Here is a 17,074-nt window from a genome sequence, read left to right on the forward strand (position 1 = left end):
TATATAAGACAAGTAAGAACAGACATGAAAGAGAACCAGAGAAAGAATGTATGATTCTTACTTTAAAGATACTGTCATCTGTGGTAAAGCAAGTATGAACATTATGAAATTATTTTTCAGTTCTTTCAACCTTTTTTGACTGATAGCAAATTGATGATTTAAGAAGAGGACACTGATTTGATCAGAGGTATAATTTCTATTGCAAATCAAGAGCAACTTTTCTTCAAAATGCAGGCAGAAGAGATTCAAAGAACTGTTTAAGGGTTTCAATTAGCCTATTTAAAGTTAATATTCTTATTTTAACATTAGAAAAGAAGAAATAAATGTAAGTATTTGTGACATGTGAGAATCAATATCAGTTGAAGAGAAATTAAGCAACATAAGTCCAACTAAGAATAAGATTCACAAAATATCAGAATGGATTTTGTATACTAAATAAAAAGGTTTTAGTTTTTACTGAATGCTTGTGATATGAAAACAATGAAGTCTATTTGAATCTCCTATGAATTATACTATTCTTTAAGCTTAAATCATTCCCAAGAAAATCTTTGCTACAATTTCTTTCTACCTTCTACTTTCAAAAAAACTCTAAGGCAGCATTTCATGCACATACTTGTTTATTCTATTTGAGATTTCCTATGGCTATGAAATTAGTATTTTCACTTCTAGTTTCAAAACTGGTCTTTCTCTAAAGCTCTAAGAAAAGCCATGAGTTAATTTAAATCCCTAGGTTAACTAAATGAGTCTTTAGATTTCAAGTGATGTATATTCCAAAGAATGATATAAATATGCTAACATATTTGTATTAAAATGTTAATAATAATAAACAATAATAAAATATAATAAAAATAATAAAAAGTATAAATACTTAAAAACAAGCCATAACTGTACTTTTTGAATATCTGAAAAATATAAGCCATAAGCAACAGAGATACGTAGTAACATATGTTTTTCAAATTTTTGTTTATTTGAAAAATCAAACTAGTTTGTGGCTTAAATTTATGTTACTGCTTGCAACCAATCATGGAGCAAGTCTTATTATATAACATCTGTATTTTTTTAAATCACTGTTAAAAGTCTGATGGCTACAAATGTTCTCAAACTATTAGAAGCCATTGAGGTTGCTCTCTTTCAAACTCCCACATTAATTGCTAAGTTTAAGAGACATAAACACTCATTTGACTTACCACAAGGAATGGATGTGGAAGTGGTTACAAGAGAACAGAAATGCCATCAACAATTTAAGGCAGCAAAAGAATACTAAGCCAAATTTAAACCACATGGGCAAATTACTACCAATAGGCATGAATTAGAATTGGACTTTGACCAGAACTTTATCCTTCTATTCATAAAAAGGAATTAGGAATTATTTTTCAGGCAAAAACAAGCTTTGGTTTTCATGTTTCACCTGAATGACTAGGAAATGTCTTCACAAGTCAAAAATTTATGCTGGTACAACTATTTAGATTGACATTTAAAAGCTATTTAAAATGGCAGAAATCCTTCTCATTGCTAAAATTATACAAGCACAAAACATAGAGATTAAATACTTATTTACTGTGATATTCTCCTTGAAGTAGTAATTTAATAATATAAACATATTTTTAAAAAGGCTATAGTTGGAAATGTGGATTTTCATGGTATTCACTCCAGGATGGTAGTCACAGATAATTTAGTTATATCTTTACCTGATAGGGTGTATCTAAAACAAAGACATAAACTCAGTCTAATCCTGGCTTCTGCTGTCCTTTACAAGGAAATTTTATAATTTTATTATTCTTATTTGGTCTTTAAATTTTTCAATAGAAATATTTAAAACTAGGTATTATGTAAAACAATGGTATAAGCTTCTGATTTAGAGTTTTAACAGGCAATTATTTACACTAAAGGAGGAGTAGACTGAGGATAAACAAAGGCAGTATAATAAATCATATCCCTTATATAACAATACATTTATAATGAGTAATAATAATAGCATTCTTGATATGTTATAAAAAGCCTTTAAGGCAATTAATTTCCATGATCCCTGACATCAGTTTTTCTTATGATATAGGGAGACAAGAATGCAATTGAGTTTACATCTTTCCAAAGGCTACTTTCATTTTAATTTCCAGAAAATAATACTATATAGTGTGAGCCAGGAAGTGGTAACCAGAACCCTGGGAGGCACACTATGGTGATGCAGACAATAACATGTATTAAGCATCTACTCTGTGTGGTATTTTTCACATGTTGTAAGATCTTTAAGAGGTGGATGTTATGGTCCCCATTTGCAGCTGAAGTTCAGGAGAGTTAAGAAGCTTGTTCCAAATCACACCTCTGACTGGTAAAGTAGACTCTAAAGTCCATATATAAATGTAGTATTCCCAGTTCTCAAAATAATCATAATTGCATCATTGTATAGTTATAATTTTCACTAAATACAGTCCCCTCAAGGTGAAATCTTTAAAATAGATTCATATTTGGTACAATTCCAGAAGAAATATGCAGGCATGCATGAGAATGTATAATTTTAGTGAAACATAGAAAGACTCAGCCAGATGTATAAAAAATTTGTGAAAGCATCTGTGGACATTTATTATCAAGACAGGTTAGCCTTGCTTAATGCTATGATATAGCTAAAACTCATCATCACTAAAAACCATTTAAATAATTAACGACAACGAAGACTATCAGAAGCAGAAATATTTAAAATTTAGATGACATAGGACCTTAGTATGCATTATACCCAGTTTTAATACAAGATAGAATGATAGAGTGTCGAGTTTGCATGCTTTGGAATTAGATCTGGATTCTAAATCTGGTTATAAAGATTACTGGTACTGTAAGGCAAGTAAGAGACTTAGGCAAGTTTCTCTAATCCTCAGTTTACTCAGCTGCAAAATGAGGAAAATAAAAAGTGCCAAACTTATAGTATTAAGATTTAAATCACATTTGTCAAAGGTCTGGCTGGTACAAAGTCAGTACACAATAAATGGCAGCTTTCTATCACTGTAGTTCTCTAATTGATCTGGATATAAAATTTTATGTGTCCAAACAAGTTCCTTGAGGATTTGTTAGAATTAATAAGTACTTATTAGTATTTCAATGTCCTCCAGCCAAAGACTGCCAGGGGCATACCTGTAGCGGAACAAATTGGGTTTATTACTTAAAATGAAGAAAATGTGTGCCATGTGGATATGTGGGATATCTCAGTTAAGAAGGTTTTAGAAAGAAGTGATTATAGGTCTTGGGCTTTGGTAGAGTAATTTTGCGGGAGGGTCCAAGGAAGCAGAGGTTTGCTCTAGATTGGCTCCTGTCAGAAAGTGAGGCAGTTATATGACTAGATTGAGGATAAGGCTACCACTGGTAAAGGAGCAGCAGTTACTCCTATGAGCCAGGAGAGGGCAATGTCTGGTATTTTGTGGATGGCACAGTGACTGTTTTTGTCTGTGCTTAGACAAACTATTAAATGATCTTGTTTTGTTTTATTGGTTGCATTCTCATCACAACCTTTTCTGATAGTGGTTTTGCATGGGATTGTTTATGTCCAGCAGGAGAATTATATGGCTTAACTACTTCTGAATGTCAAGGGCTACATTTTCCCTTCTCCGTAAAGCCTCTAGGAGACAAGGTATTTTAGGAGCACTTAATAAATTTTCTGAGTTAAAAACCATTTTTAAAGTGAATCGTATGTTGTGAAGCTGCAATCTTTTACATTTACATCACTAATTTTTTTTTTTGGCAAGGACAGTCCTCAGGAATTGAACACGGGTGTCCGGCATGGCTACATCACTAATTTTAATTAAGAAGTTTGCTTTGTCAACTATTCTTCTCAATAGAAATGACAACTAATTTAATTTTAGTATACAGGTTGAAAGTCTAAGTGACTTTATTAAGACAATGTCTTGAGTTAAAAGTCAGGATTCAAATTTCAGTTAGTTCATGTTCCTCTATGACACGCAATGTTAAACTTTATTAGTAAGTTATCTCTCTCCCTCCCATGATTATACTGGGCGGGCCAGATTCTTTTCTTCATGCTCTCTATATATTTCTATGGCCAAAGATCTAAGCACTTATCCAATTCTCTTAGGCCAGTCTTCAAAAAGAACTACAACTTCACATTTTTAAAATCCATGTTATAAATACTTTTTTTTCCCTTCAAACAAGAAATGTTCTCTTCATGAACAATTATTTAATGGTCATTCATTAAAATTTCACCATGAAATTTTTATTGGAAAATGTTTTGATAGTACATTAAAATTACTGTTTTCCATTATCATCCCAAACTGAACATTTGGCATTTTAGGTTATAATATTTAAGTAATTTTGAAAAAGTGGATCAATTTTAAAAATTGGCTATACATTCTTTGTATATAACCTGGTTGTTCCCTGAAACTTAGGGTATTTATGTGACACCTGAGACTCAGAGTTAGAACTCTGAAGCGATGAAAGTCAGCATTATCCCATTCAGCAACTGTTTAAAAAGCTAAAAAAGTAATCAGACTACGTCTAGAGATATGAATGAACTGGCCCGGATAAGACTAAGGTAAATCAGAATACTGGGTAAAGTATGATATATCCCATATTTTCAGACTTCTCTGTATGAGACCAAAGGGAGAGATGCCTACTTGGCACAAAATTTATATTTTAGGTAGCACATTATCTAACTTAAATGTTACGGTCAGTTTACTTGAACATCACAACTAAATGGAATCTTGAATAAGGCATGAGAGCTTGTTGGTTTGTACAGGTTAATGTGATGACCTGATACATCCCAGAGTAATTTGGGCAGAGAATAAAAAAGTATCTGCAAAGTCCCCTTGAAGGACTGGAGAGAAAGGAAGAAATATTCAACTTCCCCACCTGGGGAATTACTGATATTCTCACAAGCAGTGGGGACAACCAATTCAATAGGCTGAGTCCTCTATCTTGGGGCTCGCTCTGATGAAGCTTAATCCTGCAAAGGAGAAGCTAAGCCTACTCACAATTTGCCTAAGAGTCACCCCCAGAGAACCTCTTTTGTTGCTCAGATGTGGCCACTCTCTCTACACCAACTTGGCAGATGAACTTACTGCTCTCCCTTCTACATGGGACATGACTCTCAGGGGTGTAAATCTCCCTGGCAATGTGGGACCTGACTCCCAGAGATGAGCTGGGACCTGGCATCATGGAAATGAGAAAGCCTTCTTAACCAGAAGGGGAAGACAGAAATGAGACAAAATAAACTCAGTGGCTGAAAGGTTTCAAACAGAGTTGAGAAGTTATCCTGGAGGTTATTCTTATGCATCATATACATATCCGTTTTTAGTTTATGGTGCACTGGAGTGGCTAGAGGGAAGTACCTGAAACTGCTGAACTGTGTACAAACAACCTTGATTTTTTTTTTTTGGTGAAAAAGTAAGTTTATTGAAGCTGTATCATCAAGGAACTGGTCTTGAAAAAAAATTTGTTTCCTCCAGGAACAATCTGGTGACTGTGACAGGACCCCAGCTGGCCAGTAGCCTTGATTCTACTTGAAGAAGACTATATAACCATACAGCTTTTACAGTGACTATGTGATTGTGAAAACCCTGTGCCTGATGCTCCTTTTACCCAGGGTGTGGACAGATGAGTACAAAAAATATAAGAATAAAAAATAAATAACTAATAAGAGGAGATAGAGGGTAAAAATTGAGTAGACTGAAATATTGTGGGTCAATGAGAGGGAGGGATAAGGGGTATGGGATGTATGAGTGCTTTTTTTCTTCTTTTTCTTGAGTGATGTAAACGTTCTAAAGATGATCATGGTGAAGAATACACAACTGTTTGATGATACTGTGAGTCACACTGATTGTATAATTTGGTTGGACTGTATGTATGTGGGTACTTCTCAATAAAATTATATTTTTTTAAAATTTGCTATACAATGGCTAAATGCAATCTGTTTTAGAACAGGTTAGACTGTTGTTCTAGTTTGCTAGCTGCTGGAATGCAATATACCAGAAACGGAATGGCTTTTAAAAAGGGGGATTTAATGAGTTGCTAGTTTACAGTTCTAAGGCCGAGAAAATGTCCCAATTACAACAAGTCTATAGAAATGTCCAATCAAAGGCATCCAGGGAAAGGTACCTTGGTTCAAGAAGGCCGATGAAGTTCAGGGTTTCACTCTCAAGTTGGATGGCACATGGCGAACACAGTCAGGGTTCTCTCTCAGCTGGAAGGGCACATGGTGAACATGGCATCATCTGCTAGCTTTCTCTCCTGGCTTCCTATTTCATGAAGCTCCCCGGGAGGCATCTTTCTTCTTCATCTCCAAAGGTCACTGGTTGGTGGACTCTCTGCTTCGTGGTGCTGCAGCATTCTCTGCTCTCTCTGAATCTCTCATTCTCCAAAATGTTTCCTCTTTTATAGGACTTCAGAAACTAATCAAGACCCACTCAGATGGGTGGAGACATATCATCCCCTAATCCAGTTTAACAACTGTTCTTAACTAAATCTCATCAACCAGGGAGATGATCCCATCACAGTCCCAAATACACAGCATTGAATAGAGACTATTCTACCTTTAAGAAATGGGATTTATATTAAAACATGACTTTTCTTAGGGGGCATACTTCCTTTCAAACCAGCACATTCCACCCTCTGGCCCCTAAAAAAGACATGTTTTTCCCATATACAAATATATTAACTTCATAACAATATCAGATATCCTTAAACCTTTCAGTAGCAATACAAACAAAGTAAAAAATTAGAGACAGTATAAAATCTCATCAAGTCAGTTACAGGCATGGTCTGTCCTAAGGCAAAATTCTCTCCATTTGCTCTGGACCTTTGAAAACTCACAACAAGTTATTTGCTGCCAACATACAAAGGAGGAACATTCATAGGATATATATATACATTTCCATAGGGAGGAAGGAACACAGGGGTCACCGGACCCATACAGTTTCGAAAACCTGCAGGGCAAAGTCCATTAGATTTCAAAGTCTGAGAGTCATTTATCCTCAGGGCTTTAGAAAGTGGCAGTCCCACCCTTTCCAAATGCCTACGCCTGCCTCTCTCTGAATGCAACCTTGGGGGATATTGGGGAGACCACCTTTCTCTCGGCTCCACCCTCTCCAAGCATCGGGGCCACACCCGGGCTCTCTGCCATCTCTGGGGCACACACTCAACCCCTCCATGTGGTGGCAGCCAGGCTCTCCCCAAACCCCAAGGAACGTGCTTCACTCTCTCCAAGACCTGAGGCGGCATGACTCTCCCACTGCAACGAGGTGGAAGGCCCATTCTCTGCCTTTGGGGCAAACTCACCCTCTCCACGGGCTTGGGTGGGTCCACTCTCCTGGCCTGAGGCTTCCTGACTTCAGACCTCAGCCTCCACGGTTTTGCCTCTGAAGTTATTTTTCCTCCAATGTGTCCCTTCTCTGAACCCCTCAGTCCAGACTGGCAGCAGCTCTGTTTATACAGGTCCCACAGCACTCTCGTTGGCTTTCTATGCAGTAGCCTTGGATCATGCCCATCAGACATAAGGAGTTTCCACAAATCTTTCCTGGATAACTCCATGTCCGATCCTGACTTTCTCTGAAATGGCTGGCTGGTTCCACATTTGGTTAAATCCACACTATACTCTGTAGTCACCCTTTCTGTAGGCCCAGAATTTTCCAGGACCTCAATTTCTGGTTTCTTTTTACTCAAGAGTTCAGTTTTCAGTTTATCTCTTTCCTGTCGCATTTCACTATAAGCTGCAAGGAGAAACCAGACTGCACTTTCGACATTTAATTTGGAGATCTCTTCTGCTAAATATCCAAGTTCATGGCTTTTAAAATCTACCTTCCAACCAGTACCATTAGTCAACTTTGCCAGATTATCTGCCATTTTAAAACAAGGATCACCTTCCTTCCACTTTTCAAAAACAAGGATCACCTTCCTTCCACTTTTCAATAACACGTGCCTCATTTCTTTCTAAGGCCTCATCAGAGGTATCTTTAGAGTCCACATTTCTACCAACAGTCTCTTCAAAGCATTCTAGGCCTTCTCTATCAAGCTTCTCACAACTCTTCCAGAATCTTCCCTTTATCCATTTAAAAAGCCGTTCCAACATATTTGGTATTTGCGAACTGCAGCAGCACCACCCCACTCCTGGTACCAAAATCTGTTCTAGTTTGCTAGCTGCTGGAATGCAATATACCAGAAACGGAATGGCTTTTAAAAAGGGGGATTTAATGAGTTGCTAGTTTACAGTTCTAAGGCCGAGAAAATGTCCCAATTACAACAAGTCTATAGAAATGTCCAATCAAAGGCATCCAGGGAAAGGTACCTTGGTTCAAGAAGGCCGATGAAGTTCAGGGTTTCACTCTCAAGTTGGATGGCACATGGCGAACACAGTCAGGGTTCTCTCTCAGCTGGAAGGGCACATGGTGAACATGGCATCATCTGCTAGCTTTCTCTCCTGGCTTCCTATTTCATGAAGCTCCCCGGGAGGCATCTTTCTTCTTCATCTCCAAAGGTCACTGGTTGGTGGACTCTCTGCTTCGTGGTGCTGCAGCATTCTCTGCTCTCTCTGAATCTCTCATTCTCCAAAATGTTTCCTCTTTTATAGGACTTCAGAAACTAATCAAGACCCACTCAGATGGGTGGAGACATATCATCCCCTAATCCAGTTTAACAACTGTTCTTAACTAAATCTCATCAACCAGGGAGATGATCCCATCACAGTCCCAAATACACAGCATTGAATAGAGACTATTCTACCTTTAAGAAATGGGATTTATATTAAAACATGACTTTTCTTAGGGGGCATACTTCCTTTCAAACCAGCACAACTGTCATAATAAACACCTTCTCCCCTCAAATCTTTTGGGGTAGTTGATGACAATTCATTCTCCCTCAACCACAGTCTGTCTCACGTACTGTGTTTTACTACCCGAAGGTATTGTAAATTAAAAGAGATAACACATAATACCAAGTAATTCAGAATTTGTAAGGAAACAGGCCTGCTCTGGGGGCATGGAAACATCAGCTCTGAGTTATAGCAAGGCCTTTATTATAGATTATGGAGAAAAGCAATTGTAGTAGCAGACATTTCTGAAGTGTCTTAGGGCAAGCTTCTCATTCCTAGTCAAAGGGAGAATAGTTGGCTAAAGGCTCTCATAATTGGAATATCAATGGCAACAGTAAACAAGAGGTTAAAAGGCTAAGCTCATCAAGCCTCTAAAGAATCAAAGCCAACGCCAGATGTCGAACTATTTGTTATTAAATGGGCTATTAGACCAAAGTATTTGAGGGGGAGAAAGTGGGAAACTTCAGTTAAACTTCTGGAGTCCCAATGTTCTAAGAAATGATCATGATGATGAATATACAACTATGTGATGATAGTGTGAGTTACTGATTATATAACAAGAATGGAATGATCATATGATAAGAATGTGTTTTTTATGTGGTTATTTATCATAAATAAAAAATAAATTCAAAAAACAACTTCTGGAGTCTCACAAGAGCTGATATACTAAAAAAAATACTTCTAAATAAGCAAAATCAAGAATTGGTCACTAATATGTAACAAAACATAATAAATTAATATGTACACGAACACACAGACAATGTGTAAAGGCTTTATGGATTGTGAAATAAAAATATTTCAGGTCATATAAATGAAGTGTTATCACTTAAATATCAAGTTTTCATAAGTTAAGTTGATGGTTATAAAGGACTTTTCAATGTTTATTAATGACTACAAAGAATCTCCAAAATTTAAAATGTTATAAAAAAGAAAACAACTTTATGAATGCTAAGTGCAAATATATTACCATAAATAAAATCACATTGCTTATAATGTGTAATGCTAAAATTTTACATGAATATAGACCATGATGTGATATTTGTTACTTCAGATGCAAGATGCATTCATAAAACTTATTTCAGTACAACTACAAAAAAATCCCCCTCAAAATCAGTCCTCATTTGTTTTATAGTATATGATATCAATTATATGTATCAAGCCTATTAATCTGAATGAAGAAGAAAAAACAATTGGCAGCTACTTTTATATACCTGGTTGGTTAAATTTAATGAATTCTGTACTAGCCAGTAATGGTTTAAGTATAGCACTGTGTAGATCACTTGCAGAGAAGCAATGATAGAGAATGGGAATTGAGAAAAGCATGCAGAAATACAGAGATAAAGAAAGAAAACAATAAAAATTGGGACAGAAAACTTTCTTCAGAGTTTATCTGCTGCTTAGTAAGTATCATTGATATTTCACAAAAACATAATCACAGTGGATATACCAAATTAAAAGAAGCTGGAATTCTACAGGTATGGCAATGCTCAATGTGACTCCAAGGGAGTGGCATCTTAAGCAGAAGTATTAATTCTTTTCATTAGTAAAAAGGATGTTAAAGATTCATTTTAAAGGACAATGAAAATGATAAGTAGCTACATTATAAAGTTGAAAACCTCCTTATTAAAACAGTTATAAAAGCTACATAACATATAGAGAGCACTATATCTTCCCATGCAGTTTAATCAACCTATCTTCATAAAGTATCCTTCAAGTGAAATTAATAATGACATCTGTAATTTTTTTTCTAAATATTTAAATTCAAGTGTCAATGAACTTCTTGATCACAATTTTAGGTCAAAGTTGTAATTTCAACTAAAAAAACTAATAATGCAGAGTATATTATAGTTAAGTGTCAGTTTTTACCCACTATTATTCTTCAAGGAGAGAGAATTGGAATGTTAGGTCTTACCTGACCAGGTTCTGTTCCAGTAACAGTCAAGTCTTGGATGGATCTACGTCTTGGTTGTCCGTTGCCTTTTAAAAAATAAAAAAAAAGTCAAACAGTGAAATCTATCCTGACAGACAATAAGGGTGCAACTGCTACAGTAGGAACTTGGAATTTGTTGCTCCTTGAAACTACACAAAACGTTTGTGGGAAAAAGAATAAGTGAGTTTGTTTGGGAAAAAAAAAAAAAAGAAGAGTGAGAGAGATGTAAGGAAAAGAAGAGAGACAGCTGCAATGTTTTAACTCAAAAATTGCTGGCCTACAACAAAGTATGTTCTAATACAATAACCACTCCTACCACATGAGTAGCTAGCTGCTGAACTCTCTTCCACCATCTTCTGTCATGTGCTTAAATAGATGAATGCTTGGAGGCTGGGGCTGATGATGGCATCTATTTCAAGGACCTTACGTTATAATTTCTACAGCAAGATAGCTAGCAAGTTGTAAGACATTACTGACTTTAACCAGCAGCAGTACTTATTCATTTCAGGGCCTAAAAGGATGTTGAGGTTTAAATCTATTATACCCAATCACAACTCACTTAATTCCATTAGTCTGTCAAAATGTAGCAATTTATAATAGGTGAACAACTTTTAATTTTCTACTGGAGATGAATAATTCTCAGTTTTTTCTCAAATATAATGCTTGCTGAAATGGGTTAGTGTGCTAATATATTTTAGGAACTTCTATGCTAATAACTAAATAAAAAATGAGTTTATGAAAGAATTCTACAGACTGAATTAAGCAATAGCTTCACTCAGCACTTCTACTTGGGAATAGCCTGTTTATACAGTATTTTCTAAGATGAGAGATCAGCTGTCTAGAAGGAAACACCAAAATACTATGAGTAACAGCTGACACAATGTTCAAAATTCTTTTGACTTTGAAATCTATATTATGTAATTTCTTAACAGTGAGCATGAGAACATGCACTCTCTAGTAGTAGCCTAATTGGCACTAAGAATTCATTCTTAGGATTTTGTATTTCTACATTCCTGAATATAGTATTTTATTTTGAACCAATCAGTAACATAATTTAGCATCTTAATCCATATAACCCCATCATTATTGTGCACATACAATAGAAAAAGAATGTTTAATGCAATAACGCGTAATAAATATAAAAAACTCAAATTACAACCACCTTTGAAAGTGTACGATATCATTGCTCTTTTTCCTTTTAGGGCTGCCTTTTAGAATTCTTTGCACAACCTTAATTTGAATTCACTGCAAATTTCATTTTTTGTAAGATGTTCCAACTTTCCATTACAGATGAACACAATAAACTGTGCACTTACTGAATCAGGCATACTAATGATACTTTCATTAATACCTTTAACCAGCCCTGTTTCCCGAGGACAAAAAGGATCCCCACCACTATGACTAATAAACAACTTTGGGCACATTTCATTCAACACACTCATTCTAAAATTAGCTTAGATGAGACAGGCTTGTAAAAGTGTTTGGAATTCTCTTTTCAGATTAGCAACATTTGTCAATCTGAGGAACCACCCAGCACTTGTGTCTAAAACCATTATATCACCATTGAAATAACAAAAACAAATAGAAATGTAAGTGGGAGATTGGAGATGAGGGGGGAACAACTTTTCAGAAAGTAGGGTAAAGAAGAGCTGACAGTTAATGAATACCATAGAATGAGAAATCCTCAAGCTACAGCATGAGTCAAAGCAAGCAATATTTGGCAAGGCATTTAATTAGCATAACTATGTCATAAACCATCTGGCAAACAGCTCAGACAAAGCAAAAAGGATTGCAATCAACAAATACTTGTTGCTCCAATATTAAGTTTTAAGTTATAATTCAGAAATATGAATGTAAAGAAAAATCAATCCCCTACTATTGTAAACCAAAACTACTGGTTGTGTTCCCAGTAAATCTGGATTAATTCTGAATTTTTCGGTGTGTGTTTCAGAACACTAATTTAGAAACTCACACATTTTACATTTTGCGTGGTTCTTTGAAATATGTACAACTACATTACACATGGTAGTGTAACTGAAAAAAAAAAAGGAGGAGATAAGAGACAAAAAGATGTAAACAGATGCCTGAGCAAGGAATCTGAAACCTTCAAACAATGTCCTGAGTATTTAATTCTGCAATGAATTCTGGAACTTTCATGACTTATCCATAGTTAAGTCATTAGAATTTTCTAGAATCTTCTAGAATTTTCATTTCTAGAATGACTCTTCTGAGTAACAACTACATCCTCAGTCCAGCCCCCCCGAAAGAGGAAGGGGGAAGGAATATCAGGGTACAGGTCAATCTAGACCTTTTTACAGTAACATCAGAAAGACAGACTCCACTCCAACTCTTAAAAAGCTGCTCTTTTAAGTACCATTGATTTCCTGAGCTGGCATTTGAAAGCCCTCACAGATTTCCTCCAGAGACTGCAGGTTTGGATCCCAAACATTTACTCTGGTGGTTTTTCTTACCAATAAATAAGCTTATAGCATTCCTTAACTCAACTACTCCTATGTTCCTATTTTCTAGTCATCCTGAAGACTATCTTCTCCTTGTGTAAAATTAAATACTGCATTTTCCTAGAGACATCTCTTATCCATAGTATGGGAATTTTGAGATTCAGAAGCCTGGAACAGTAAAATAGTTGCTGGCCATTGTATGCTTTACATGTAAAATAAATGAGATAAAAAATTTCTCACAGCACTATACACTGAAATATATATTATAATATATAATATATAATATAATATATTGCAAGCAATATTATATTACCGCTTCACGGTCAACATATTTCAAAATATATGTTCTCATTTAGGCTGCCATAAATTACATACTCCTTTGCTTATTTCAACAAATTCTGGCTCTTCTCTTAGTAAGGCCCTTCAGGTGGGTTTCTAAAAACTTTATCAAAAGAAATCAATATTACTGATGAGTTTTGCTTTCGAATAAACCAGTTTCAAAAATTTTTTAGATTAAAAAATAATTTTGGTAGGCTACAGTATGACGGAAAGAGATTCTCTAAATATTCACTGAGAAGTTAAATTAACTTTCCTATTTAATTAGTCATGAGTACAGAATTTTATGGAAAGTGAGGTGACTATCCATGACAGAAGCAGATATAGCGTATCTTAGGACAACTTTCCAAGTGCTCCAGTGTTCCTAATCAGAGGTTTGCAGCTGTTAATGGCACTGTATGTGTAAGGAAGAAACTTGCCAGATCTCGAAAACTCAATTCCTTTTATCTCACTGCTCTATTTATATTGGGGCTGATGTGACTATTTTGGGGAGGTAAATCACACTATTAATTTACATACTGCCAGTTAAGGAAATGTTTACAAGCATCACTATCTACTGGTTCTTGAACAAAATAGAGTTTAGAAAGGTTACATTCTAATCCTGGTGGAGAAAGCAAATTAGTGCCCAGGTATCCCTAAAGAGTACCTCTGCTTCCAGCTGTTTAGCATTTTGCAAAATTCTCATCCCCTCCTATGATAAAACAAACCTATCCACCTGCCAATTATATAAGATGCTTTGAAATGAAGAAGGAAATGATACATAAATACTAGAAATCTAACTACACATTTATTTCCCTGTTAATTATGCTTGGGACTTTCTATTTATTCTACTTTACTACATATCATATTCTTGCTAAACCAATATGTATACAAAAGCTAAATGTCCTTGACTGAAATTAAAAATGATTATTCACTAAATTTTTCTCAGTTAAGAGATCTAAATGCAACAGAAAATCATAAAAACATTCTTTACAGCTTTAAGAATTATTTTACAAATAATAAACATCAAGTAAATTCAGGCTTTTCAGGAAACTGAGAAAAAATATTTTATATATTTTAGTAAGACTGACTCAAAAACAGTTGTATATTCAGTCTTCTTTATCATATTCTTAAGAACAGTATGTAAAATGGAAAATCCTCTTCTTTGGCCAAGATATTCCATTACTCTATAATGTTACACCATATTATCTTTGGCTAAGAAATAACAAAAAAGTACATTGAAGCGTCACTGCTCAAGGTTCTTAAACAGAAGAGCTTTAAAACAATGTTTATTGATAGAACAGGTTGGAAAATTTTCAAGTGAAGTATCACGATTTAGTCTGAACTAACAAATCCAGAATAACCAGTTATGATATTACCACAGCACTAATAAAAACTGTTAAATACAAATCTTACAAAAACTTCCAATTCAGCTAATTCTTTTAAGGTATACTTACAAAATACTGCAACACTAATACAATATCACTGTTTAGAAAAATGCACACTTGCAAATTGCATTTTAGAATTTATTTCCTTTTAAAACAATCTGGTATAAAACTACGTACAACAAATTTTATATCAGAGTGGGAAGAACAGAAGACTAATGCTTCAACTAACCCTTCTTTACAAGTTTTATGTATGTGTATGTGTTTGCTGGTTCTTTTTTGCAATTTTCAGGCATTTTATCTATTCATCTTTGGCTTTTGGATTTTTATTTGAGATGAAGGTAGGGAAAAAAAAGCACAGATTCTTGGGCAGTAACAAAAACAAAATGTGGAGAAAGTCAAGTAAATTCAAGTAAAATAACAAAACAAACATTTGACTATCATCCTCATTAAAGGCCTGGAGGGGGAAAAAAAATACAACAGAAAAACCCAAGGAAGTCTAATAATCTGCCATCACCCATCCCCTTTTCTTCAATTAAAAGTACCACAAATTAAAATGTACTGGCTGAAAAAGGTAGGATTATGCTCTTAAAATTTTAAGTTTTGATGGAGAACATTTAAGGAAACCTATTTCCTTCTCTCAAAGTGCATTCCAACTTATCAGCTTACAATGTTCAATAAGCAAACGCACGATTCAATTATGGGTCAAATGGTATAAATTCTGGGCAAGAAACTCCTACATTTACATTTCGTTTGCTTAGGCAGCACATAGCTAGTTACTTGGCAGGACCTTCTCCAGAAATAAAGAGTTGGCAAATTATACTATATTGATGATTTGCTCTTAACTGTGTGTCTTTCTTGGTAATAAGGACCCAGACTGATGCAGAGCTAACTCTTTTAGGGAAGATGGGGAGTAAGAAGTAGAATAAGGGAGGTTTGTCTATACCAGAATTTGCCAGTACTTCTTCAGAGTCAAGAATAAGCTAGAAGCTAGAAAAGGTTAAAAAAAAATTGTACAATTTGATTTATAGGGAATCCTTAGTTATTAAAGGTCAATTTTTGTATGACTTAATAGATTACTAAATTTAGTACTGCTGGAAGCCACAGATTCCTTTTCCTTCTTCATTTGGTTGATGGCATAATATACAATAGTGTTGAATAGCAAGCAAAAAACAAGATTAAAAGTGAGGGTTTTTGCAACTGTTTACCCATTTCTAGGCAAGACATTTTAGTCATTTTAAAGAGGTATTTAAAATAAATTTCTTAGAGTGATAGTGTTTTATTCTTAATTTTAAAAAAACCCATTTTTTAATTTAAAAAAACACTGTTAAGAACAATACATTTGTAAACTACTAATAAGTAACAAAAATTTCTGTCATATTTAAAGGAATGTTCTTATCAAGAGGCAGCTCTCCCAAGAAATATATTAGACTCAAATATTGTACTTGGCCAAAGGAAAGTAAAATTGAAACTATCTACCCATAACACAGATAAAAATATGGCCATATATTTTTAAAAATGCTTACAACTGGGTTCCAATGCTAAATACTTTTTTTTTTAAATTGAATTGAATCCGAGCTCTGGCATGGCAGGTGAGAATTCTGCCACTGAGCCACGGTTGCATCACTCTCCAATGCTAATTAACATCAGTTTTGATGTACCAAGGAGTATCTGGTAATGTCACAGAACTTGTAGGATATCCAGTTTGACTAAAAATTTACTAGGTGGTAAATTTCTACTAGGTAGAAATTTGGGAAACTAAGTATTATCCTCTATAATGAAAATGGCCATGTAGAGCCCTTGAGATATTCCCAAAGGGTGGAGTTATAGTTTTATACTTAACTTTAAAATACAATCTAGGAACACAGTAACGTTTGGCTTTTATGTCCATTCAAGTCTAGTGCTTGCATTCTTTGTCAAAGAAAGTAAAACCCATTTGGTTAATATTTGGATATCTGAAAAATAACCAATAAGAATATTTCATAAAATGTATTAATGAATGACATTTTTATTTGAACAGCATTGCTGCTTTGGCAATTAAGAGTAGAATTAAGGCTTCTTGATGTTGTAAGGATCCAAGAGGGTCTCCCTAGCTGAAAAGCTCTTCTTAGTCTGAACACTAGAGAGGAGGAAGGCAAAATTACGCTAGGTCACAAAATGTGATTTAGGAGTCAGAAGATCTGGGCTA

At 34.9% G+C, this 17,074-nt stretch overlaps 1 protein-coding gene across 5 annotated transcripts in view; it reads right to left on the reverse strand.

Annotated features, from left to right (window-relative positions):
• MAP3K7 (mitogen-activated protein kinase kinase kinase 7) overlaps nucleotides 1-17,074 on the reverse strand; it is a 116,175-nt gene that overhangs the window by 15,575 nt on the left and 83,526 nt on the right. For all 5 annotated transcript variants that reach the window (XR_013176292.1, XM_077162424.1, XM_077162423.1 and 2 more), the window contains one exon: nucleotides 10,710-10,774. Coding sequence is in view for 4 of the 5 variants with exons in the window: in XM_077162424.1 (XP_077018539.1) it covers nucleotides 10,710-10,774 (65 nt within the window). In the remaining variant the exon portion in view is untranslated. The remainder of the gene's footprint in view (nucleotides 1-10,709; nucleotides 10,775-17,074) is intronic.

This window comes from Tamandua tetradactyla, chromosome 5, assembly GCF_023851605.1.
Source record: "Tamandua tetradactyla isolate mTamTet1 chromosome 5, mTamTet1.pri, whole genome shotgun sequence".
Taxonomy (NCBI): domain Eukaryota; kingdom Metazoa; phylum Chordata; class Mammalia; order Pilosa; family Myrmecophagidae; genus Tamandua; species Tamandua tetradactyla.